The 10,046-nt window shown below is 40.9% G+C and overlaps 1 protein-coding gene across 1 annotated transcript; it reads left to right on the top strand.

Moving 5' to 3' along the window:
- Positions 1–1,215: 1,215 nt before the first annotated feature.
- On the top strand, positions 1,216–9,619 carry RSL24D1 (ribosomal L24 domain containing 1). The gene is made up of 6 exons (XM_055809024.1): positions 1,216–1,374; positions 3,572–3,685; positions 6,173–6,245; positions 6,987–7,050; positions 7,544–7,629; positions 9,224–9,619. Exons 1-6 carry the CDS (start codon positions 1,294–1,296, stop codon positions 9,295–9,297), a joined length of 492 nt encoding a protein of 163 aa, XP_055664999.1. The 5' UTR covers positions 1,216–1,293; the 3' UTR covers positions 9,298–9,619.
- The last annotated feature ends 427 nt before the right edge of the window (positions 9,620–10,046 follow it).

Raw genomic sequence — 10,046 nt, forward strand, 5'->3', positions numbered from 1 at the left:
TAATGATTTAGAAATTGTGGCTCCAATCAGGTGGCAAATGGAGCTTGCTTACGGCTTCAAAGAAAGCACAGCAGTGGGAACTTCCACACAAACTATAGTCTCAGCATTGTGCATGTGGCAGCCTTGTGCCCCAGTTTCTCTTTTTTGGAGCAGTAATCTTTTTGACATTTTATATATGACTGATCTGTTTTATTTTTATAAAGAGGTCTTGCTAAGACATGTAAAAAGTGTTTTGGCCCTCCTTGTGTTCCATGACAGTTAAAGCCTGCCAAAGAAATGAAGACCAATTAGAAAAGCTTGTGCAACTCTACTCCTCAAAGAGTCAAAACCAAACCAAAATCCCTGAATTAAAAAATAACGTTCTTCCAGAATCCCTGGGAGGGAATGTGGTCTGGAATTAAAAAATAACGTTCTTTCGGAATACTTGGCAGGGAATGTGGTCTGGAATGTGTTTGTTTTGGTGAGGTGAAGGGTCAGTCCAACATTGTGCTGTGAAGGGCTTTATGTTCCACTGGAGCTGCCTTCCCTATTTCCCATGTAGTCCGGCGGAGACTGCATCAGAAAGCAGCTGTATCTGATTTCTTCAGCTGGCTTGTACAAAAGGAGCTCTTGGTTTTTTAGGTAGGCTTTATGTGGTCCAATTTACAGGACTCTTGGGAGGGTGTTGCTTAATTGTGGGTTGCTGGCCGCTGCACAGTAGGTTGCTAGATGCCTGTAGCGTGTGACAGAGCTCTCGTGTCGCAAGGCTGTGCGTTGTGGGTGTGAGGGGAGGCTGCCACGGCCCCGACACAATTGGAAGCGCCATTTTCCAGCGAGCACCCTGGGACAGCTACGGCACTGGCACATTGTACCTCCGGGTGCAACGCGGGCCCGGCCGAGGCGCTGGGGCCGGGCCGGCCGCCGGGTCGCTTTCGTGCCACACCACCAAGTGTTTTGTAACGCCCACACACGGCGGGCTCGCTCAGGACGCGTGCTGCGGGCCGTGCCGCCGAGGAAGCGGCCCACGGCTGTCTTGTTCCCAGCCCGCTGCCTCCGTCGGGCCGCTGGAGCCCCTGGGCGCCGGGGCTGCGGGTAGCGGCGGCGGTAACGCGCCATCAGCCCAGCGCCGCCGCCGCTCCCCGCGGCCTGTCAGGGCCCCGGCCGGCGGCTGCGCGGGCTCTGGCGGGCCGCGCGGCCGACAGGGGGCGCTGTGGCCACCCCAGCTGCGGCGCCCCGCCGCCTCCGGTCAGCTGAGCGCGCCCTTCCGGCGGGGCCTGCGGAGCGGCGCGGCCTGCGGAGCCGAGCGGCGCGGCCATGCGCATCGAGAAGTGCTACTTCTGCTCGGGGCCCATCTACCCCGGCCACGGCGTCATGTTCGTGCGCAACGACTGCAAGGTACCGCCCGCCGCGGCGGCAGCGAGGCTGGCCCCGGCAGCGCCCGCGCCCGGCCCGCCGCCCCTTCGCGGCCTGCGCGGCTGGGTGGCTCGGCCTCCCCGCCGCCGCCACGGGCCCTGTGCCGGGGGCGCCCCCCGCGGGGGCGGGAGGCTCTCGCTCGCCCCGCGGTGTCCGCTTTTCACGCGGTTCGGTGCCAGCCGCTGCCAGGGCCCGCGGGGGACCCCCGGCCCGGTCGGTGCCCCTGTCCCGGCCTGCCAGGCCTGGCTGGGCCTGCGGGCGGCAGAGTCCCCCGGGGCTCCAGCCCCCCGTTGCGGTGCTGCTGCGTGGCGCCGCCACCGCCCCGGCCCGTCCGCGGTGTGGGAGCCGTTCCGTGGAGCCATGCTGTCATTTGGTGTCTGTCGGGGCTGTCAGAAGCGTGGGTTGAAGGCTGGGGGTCGGTTTTTGCTAAGAAACGAGGTTCTTGGCAGAGCAATACAAAATCGTCATCCTTTAATTTTCTGATTTTGGAGAAGTAGGGCCTTCAGATTAACAGCAGGTGATTCTGAAACTTTGATCAGTCCAGAAAAGCTGCGGGTTGTCTCTCTCGTGGTACTTGCTAAAGGTTGTAAGCCGCTCAGATAGCTGATGTGGCTCACCCAGTTGATCCTGTCGGAACAGGATGCATATAGCGCTTTGGGCTTTACATCCCGGTGACAGTTTGGTACGTGAAATCTTGCGTACAGCTTCCCAGCCTCTGCTGTACTACTCATCACTTCTATAGGGCATTGGAGACCCTGGTGTGAAATGAGGCTTACAGAAATAGCTTCCTTCCCATGCTCGGATGTGAAAACAAGTGCAGGCTCAACGCTGTTACTCATGTGAGTCACAGCTTTTGGGAATTTAGAGGTAGATGTAGATTGACACAGTTCCATTTACTAGAAAATGGCCATAAGGGGTGCATGTTCTTTAATTTAAAAAAAAAAAAAAAGGCAAAAAAAGCACAATGACAGATTAGTTGTGAACAGGTAGTCTGTGAAAGAGCAAAATGTAATAGCAGATTTGTCGGAGGTAAGGTAAAAAGATGTGGTAGAAGAATGTAGAAAAAAATTATTTGAAGTTTATTACCTTTGTTAGAGGTTTCATATTTTCTATTCCTTTTCTTTAGAAGTGACTGTTAGGTGGGAAGGAGAGTATGGTTGGGGAAAAACAGGGTTTGCAAAAACTGGTGAATAACAAATGTGATTTTGAATTTTCTTAAGTAATGTTTCAGCTCTGCACCGGTTACTAGACAGCCCAGGGTTTTGCAAGTTGATGCACAAATTTAGGGAAGATTAAGAACTGTATGTAGGGATATGATTATGTCGTTGCCCCCCTCTTTAACTTACTGCCATCTTGCTGCATACCCTTTGACTGGGAAATGTTTATTGAATTTGGGACAGTTTGGGATAGGGGATAGAGGGTTGAACTTCAGTATGGCTGTTAATTACATAATTTCAATACTAACAAAAGGGAAACTTCAGGTGTAGATAGTGAAGTTTCTTTTATGCATCTTTAATGGGCCTGAAAACATCACCTGGACGAACATAAGGCGCTGCCATGGCTAGCAGTGGCAGGTACCTAAAATGATTAAAGGTCAGTTAGAATGTTTTGGCATATGCTTTAACTGTTTTCAGTAAATTCAGTCCAGGACTTAAGTAATGTGCTTAGGACTCCTGTTGCAGGGTAATCTTTAAGGCTTAAAGCTACATTCTAGAAGATAGACCTTTTTTTGTCTATGTGTATCACATTCAAAAGTGTTATATGAGAGGTGTGAGAATTTTTTGTTGTCAGGATGGCACTGTATCTAAAAAGTGCTGACAGGTATGGAGAATTGTTTGCTCATAGTACAGGTTTGGTTTTCTAGTTATTTTTGCACATGATAATTATCACAACTCCGGCATATTTTACTTCTGATCAGCTTATTTATAAGTGTTTGTGCATGTCCCTGACAGCTGTGGAAATGACTTTATAATGAAAAAACAAGAATAGTGCTTGAAATTCTTCTTGTTAATAGCTTTATTTGAACTGAAAATACTGAGATTTGAAAGATGGATGTTTTCTCTATGAGCAATGTTAGAGAAACTATAGTGTTTGATATTATGTTTGCAATGGGGCAAGAATAATGTGATTTGACCATAAGCTTTTTTTTGGTTACCCCCTCTCCCCTTCTTCTTTTAAGATATTTAGATTCTGCAAATCAAAATGCCACAGAAACTTTAAAAAGAAGCGAAATCCCAGAAAGATGAGATGGACCAAAGCATTCCGGAAAGCATCTGGCAAAGAATTGACAGTGGTAAGAAGCTGAACCGGTTCACACTTTATATTAGATCACTAAAATGGCAGAAATCTAGCCTCTTCCAGTTACAAAAAGGTTAGTTTAGTGTTGTGGTTTAACCTCAGCTGGCAACTAAGTCTCACGCAGCTGCTCACCTCTACCCTCCCCCCCCCCCCCCCCGCCTTCCCCCCTCAGTGGGATGGGGAAGATAATTAGAAAAAGGGTAAAACTCATGGATGGAGATAAGAAAAAATCAATAATTGAAATAAAATTCATTCAGCTTGACTATAACTTGGAACTTCCCATTTCAGCTTTTGTGTGGAAGCCAGCGTATCAGGTGTCTGTGCTGGTAATACATGGTGGTTCCCACATCCAAGGCATTTTTTTTTCCATCTACAAGTCCCCTGCTCTCTGTACCTACACATTTGGTAGTTGTTTCTTTACAGTCAGATCATTTGGGTTACTGGGTACCCCAGGAAGTCTCTTTATGTAGACACATAAGATGGTTACCTTTTGAAGCCTCTTTAAAGCATACAGTGTATAGGAAAAGTCCTTGCATAGATTGGAGTGTTTCAGAGACAGCATATGAGATTTTAAAAGCAGTTTCAAGACAAAGTTACTTCAGTCGTAGAAATAGTGAACTCATATTTGATGTCACAGTCCTTAAATAATTCAAGAATTATTGTGAGCTAATTTCCTGTATTGTGACAGAATACAAAGAATTTGGTAAGTATTTTGACACGGTGATTTGGTGCCTTCTGTGGATCTTCTGAGGGGAAGAATGTGATTTTATTTCATTTAGTAATGTGACTCTGAGAAGCTATCTTTAACTAGCATCTTCTGTAATTGTATTTCTTGCTTTCAAGTTGTTTCTTGCCAAGTTGAATTACCTTTTTGAAAAGAACTTTTAAAATTCCTTTTATACATGTCTAAATAGGTGACAATATTCTCCAATATTGAGATATATCTATGTATGCTAAGAACGAAAACAATACATCAATATAGTGCTTTCTTGTAGATTGGTTGGTATTAATTTTTTCAAAAGCCAGCTTTGGGGAGATTGTCTAAATAGGCTTGTGACAGTGGGAACTACTGTAGTTTGTAAGAAGGTGGCAGTTCTTGCTGCTTTAAACAAGTACATTGGATAGGCCTTAAATATATTTACTTGTTTTCCTGGATTTCAAGTGGTTTTTATTAAACAACAAAAAAGATGAAGAACATAATTTTGCCAGATGGTTGTTCACAAGGTATTTCTGAGGGACTTTCTCTTACTCGCTCGCTCAGAATGACTGAGGAGTTGGTTGTTCTGTGCCCTCATGTTTGAGATTGAAAACATCCATTGGCTGGTGTGGGGCAGCTGTAGTTGATCTCTGTGCATGTAGGTTAGAAGACCATAGCACTCTGAACATCTCTTAGGAGACTACTTTTCACTGTTCGTGGTGTGTTCTCATGATACAAAACAATGCTGTGTGTGTTACAAATATGTAAAAGCTGACACAGTTCAGGATAAACTGCAGTGAATTGGTGCAGTGCTGGGTCATGCTTGGCTAGAAATGAATTTTCTTTTTGTTTTTTAAGTATAAGAATGGCATGTAGATGTTAGCATGCGGTGTGCTTTACAGCTTGTATTTTGGATATTTTGCTTCGTGCTATCCCATTGTGAAAACTTGAGACGTCTGCCAATGGAGCATGGCTTGTGAGGGTGTACATGCCATTTCTTGCTGTTCTGTGTAGTTTCTGTTACTGGAGCTGTCTTTAGCTCAAGTGAAGATTAGCTGCTGGTCTCATAGCTCTGCTTTACCTCTACAAAAAAAGAACCTTTTGGCAGGGAAATGTCCTCAGATAAAGCTGGTATAAAGCTAAGCATGCTGAGCAAAAAAAAAAAAACCCAAACCAGGAAGCTGTTTTTCCATCCTAAAATCTTGAGGAAAAAACCCAAAATAACCCCAAAAAGAAATACTCCCACCTGCCTCAAACACCACAATGTCATCAGTTGAAATATTTCACAATTTCAAATTATTTTGTGTTGTTTCAATATTCTTAAAATGAAGTAGTGGTTTGGGTTTGTTTTTTTTTTTTTTTTAAACTGTTCAAAATTACAGGCTGTTGAGTAGAACTTACTGGACCTGCATTAAATGCTTTTGACACTGTGCATTTTCAATTTTGCTTTCTACCTGTCTAGTCTACTCTGTATTTTCTATTCCACATTGGTCTTCTCTGTTCTTTTTGTTTCGCTATAAAGAGAATAGCTGAGGGAGATGTTTTGGTAAATAGTCCTCTTCAGCCATATCACCTTGACTTTGGCACTTTGAGGTCAAACACTCCACTCTGTTTCCTTCTAGTTTAGTAATCTCTCAAGGCTGTTAAAGTACAGGAACTGAGATTCTGAAAGGGGGGGAAAAAATATCACATAAAGTATTGTTATAATAGTGAGTGCTATAGTAAGAATGTATTGATCTAAATATGGTTCTGTATATAATCTATATTTACTTCTCCTTAATATAGGATAATTCATTTGAGTTTGAAAAACGTCGAAATGAACCAGTGAAATACCAAAGAGAGTTGTGGAACAAGACTGGTGAGTCATTTAAAAAAAACAAAAAATGAACTGTGGGGAGTGAACTTGTACTCTACATGAATATGTTTTCAGAAGACTTCTTAGAGTATTAATACTTTTTAGTGATTGTGTTTGAAATTACAGGAATCATGACTAAATTTTTATGTTGAGGAGGTTTGAATTGTGAACAGGTGTGGAGTTTCCCTTTTTTTTCCGCCCCCCCCCCAAACTTTAGAAAATGAGGTGCTGCATTCCTCTATTTTGAATTACTATCTTCAAAAAACCTTAGTGGTTCTCCAGCTTTTTAAGAGGCTCTGAGTGTGAACCTTTTATACTGATGCAGTTGGTTCTTTGTTCCTGCTCATTCTGCTTCAGTTTTAATGGATCATATATATATATATATATATATATATATATGGAAGAGTTACTTACATCATGAATGAATACCATAAATGAGAAGGTGGTAACTTGCATCTGATTTCAAGTAGAGTGTCTTTTGTAGCGATGGTTAACTGTAGAAAATAGGTGTAGGCACAAAAGTGGAAGCATGAATAAGTTTTAAAACACAGTTCATTATCGTTGTACACAGAATATTCCCCTACCCTGCTCACCGAAGAAGGAATAACTTCCTTTACATAGTGTTATGTGTTACCTCTGATATAGAGGTATTATGGAATCCTGGTAGTGTTGCTCTGCAAAATAACATGTATTTTCAGCTGTAGGTATGTAAGCACATTTAAAACAACTTCTGCTTTATTTCAGTTGATGCAATGAAGAGAGTGGAGGAAATAAAGCAAAAACGCCAAGCTAGATATATCATGAACAGGTGAGGAGAAATGTTTGTATTATGGGAGCGCTTGCAAATTGTATTAAGACAGTCAGCCTTTCTGGAGAAAGGATCAGAAGTTGTGAATGGCTGTTTGCCTTGTACATACACAGTCATCCAAGCAATGCGATAAAATAGTTTGAATGGGCTCTACTGTGCTACCAAACCACTACACTTTATTGGCTGTCCAGTGAAATGTAACTTCTGGACACTTGATAATAGTTACGTTTCCTTGTTTTCCTTCTTTGTAACAAGGACTCTTAGATTTGAACAGATTTCTGGTAAGAGTTGATACAGTGCTGGTTTTTTTTTTTCTGGTTTTGTGTCCAATATATGCTTGAATTGGTTTTCAGATACTTCTATTACCTTGATTTCTTTATAATCATAGTTATTTACAGTTTACATACCTTTAGCTACAGATTTGTCGTGCGTTAAAATGAAAACATACATCTCCTCTTTGAAAGTAGTTAAATTTAATTTTCTCACTCCCCAGATTAAAGAAGAGCAAAGAGTTGCAGAAGGCAGAAGACATCAAAGAAGTCAAACAGAATATCCACCTTCTTCGTGCTCCACATGCAGGTAAGAACTTGCTTTACCTGGTTTGCTTAGGTTAACTTGTGTATACAATTTTATTGATGGATATTGGTGGTATTTTTTTTTATATGACTAATTCTACAGATCAATAACTGTGCTTTTTTCTTGCAGTTAATTTGTCTATTGAATATGGAGAACAGCTCTTATCATTAATTGTAAGCAGCGTAGTGCTCATCCAAATTACCTTTTGATTTATCTAGTCCTGCGTTTGCCCTGTCTTTTCCTTATTTGAATGATTTGCACTACACTCAATACCTGGTACTCTATGAACTGCGTATTTGTTAACCAATACGTTTATTTAAGTCTCCCCTTTGAACTGATTATTTGAACTCAACAGGCTATACTAATGATTGATATAAAATACAGTAGTTAAATTCTGCTTTTTGAATTTGTTAGCTAATTGTGACAATAGTTTTTTTGTAGTTTACTGCATATAATGAAACTTACATGAAAATACTGTTTTCTTCAGTGTAAGCCTAACATTTGTTTTTTAAAATAGCATGGTAACTTTACAGATTTTCACTCGAATCTGTGCCTAGTTCACATATAATAATGTATGTTTTTTGTTAGTGAACAGAGTTTTTCAGTTTGAGAAACCTGTTACTCCTAAATAATTTCCTGGTTTCTAAAATATTAAAAGTAGTAGCTTCTGTTAGATGATGTTAATAAAAATGAAGTGTAAAGGTGATTATTTTTTAAAATACAGTTAATGGAATAGAGTAATGGAGATAAATACGTTACTGTTAGTTATTTTGTATTTACCAGTGATTTTTGTCTCCCTGGATGTAGGTGTGGCACATTATTAGACATGAGAAATCTGTTGTGTGTTTTTTCTTCTTGTTTGCATTAACTATAGTCTGAGATGGTATATATTTGAAACAAGGTCTTGACAGGATATATTTAAACTTTGATTTAAACTGTCCCTTGTTTTTTGGGTGAAGAAAAAGAAAAAAGATGTGAATTTAAAGGAATAAACCTGAGTGTATATTTCTTTTGTTTGGCTTTGCATATGTTAAATAAATGACGCACAGTAGCATGTAGTCCATCTGTTTGTCAAACATCAGCTACATTTTCAGTGCTGTGCAGTTCCTGCTGGGCCTTAAAGACAGCAGAATCAAGTAGCAATCCTGGATTATTTTTTTGGTAGTATTATTGAGAGTTAACACTTTTGCCATCCAGCACAGCATTCAGGAGGGCTTAAATCTTTAGTGTAAAAACTAATGTGGTGAAGGCCACTGATCTGTTAGAAGTAATGTGTTATTATAATCCTTTGCAAAGTTCTGCTAGGTATTACCAGCTATATCAAAGTTCATTGTACTATATTAAAAATGTGTTTGACTGCATTTTAGATTTTGTGTAAAAACAGCAGCAGCTTTTCTGTCAAAATGTTTCTTCAGTAGTTTTAGGTGATGATGGAGGTTAGCAGTGAATACTTGTAAGCTTGATGGGTTTACTCCTAAACAACTCTTTAAGCAATATATTTAGAGTGTTTTGCCTAGAATAAACACATGTATTGTTCAAAGAATAGTTACTTGGGTTCAGAGAGACACCATGAAATTAATTTTTCTTTGCTTTGAAGGCACACCAAAACAGCTGGAGGACAAAATGGTGCAGAAACTACAAGAGGACATGGCTATGGAAGAAGACTCTTAAAATGCTTTTATTTTCTATTTATATTTCTTCAGTAGTTAACAGTTCCTTACTGCATCACCTGACATCATTCAGAACTGTGCTTACAGTTGAAGAAAAATACATTTTAATAAATAGTGGTCATTTACAGTTTGAATGATTTTTGGGTTTATATAATATTACAAGATGGATACTGGTTTGGACAGTACTTAAAATTTGAGAAAACCTTGTCAGCTGGATGGAGAATAAGGCATATTGTTTGAGATACTGTGTGCTCCTTGGAAAGTTAACTCTTTCTGGGTAAATTTTCCCTGAAAATTCAAGGAATAAAAGATGTTGGCCCTGAGCTTTCCTTATTTTGTCTGTTGTTCTTTCATAGTGGTAAAAGCAGATAAAAATGTAGCTTAATGGTTACAGGACGTGGCAGGTTGTATTATTTTCTTTCAGTCCAGTGCAGTACTTGTGATTGGGCAAGTTTTTCAGTTTGTTATCAATGTTTGTATTGTTTGTTTCATCTCCTTTTTAAGTCAGCTTCCCCAGAATTATATTGCAGTTGACACTGAAGCCTGGCAAAGCTAGCATTGATGTAGGACTTACTGCTGTTTTTGGAAAACAGTAGTGGTGATAGCATCCAGTCTGAAGTTGGACCTGCCATCCTTCTGACCTACTGAAGTTCAAATCTAACATGTAATCAGGCTGATTGAGATGCTCAATTAATCACACTTTTGACTGTTTTTACCTAACACTCAGGATTATTTTGATAGAAAAGAAGG

The sequence above is a fragment of the Falco peregrinus genome, chromosome 1, assembly GCF_023634155.1.
Source record: "Falco peregrinus isolate bFalPer1 chromosome 1, bFalPer1.pri, whole genome shotgun sequence".
In the NCBI taxonomy this organism is placed as follows: Eukaryota; Metazoa; Chordata; class Aves; order Falconiformes; family Falconidae; genus Falco; species Falco peregrinus.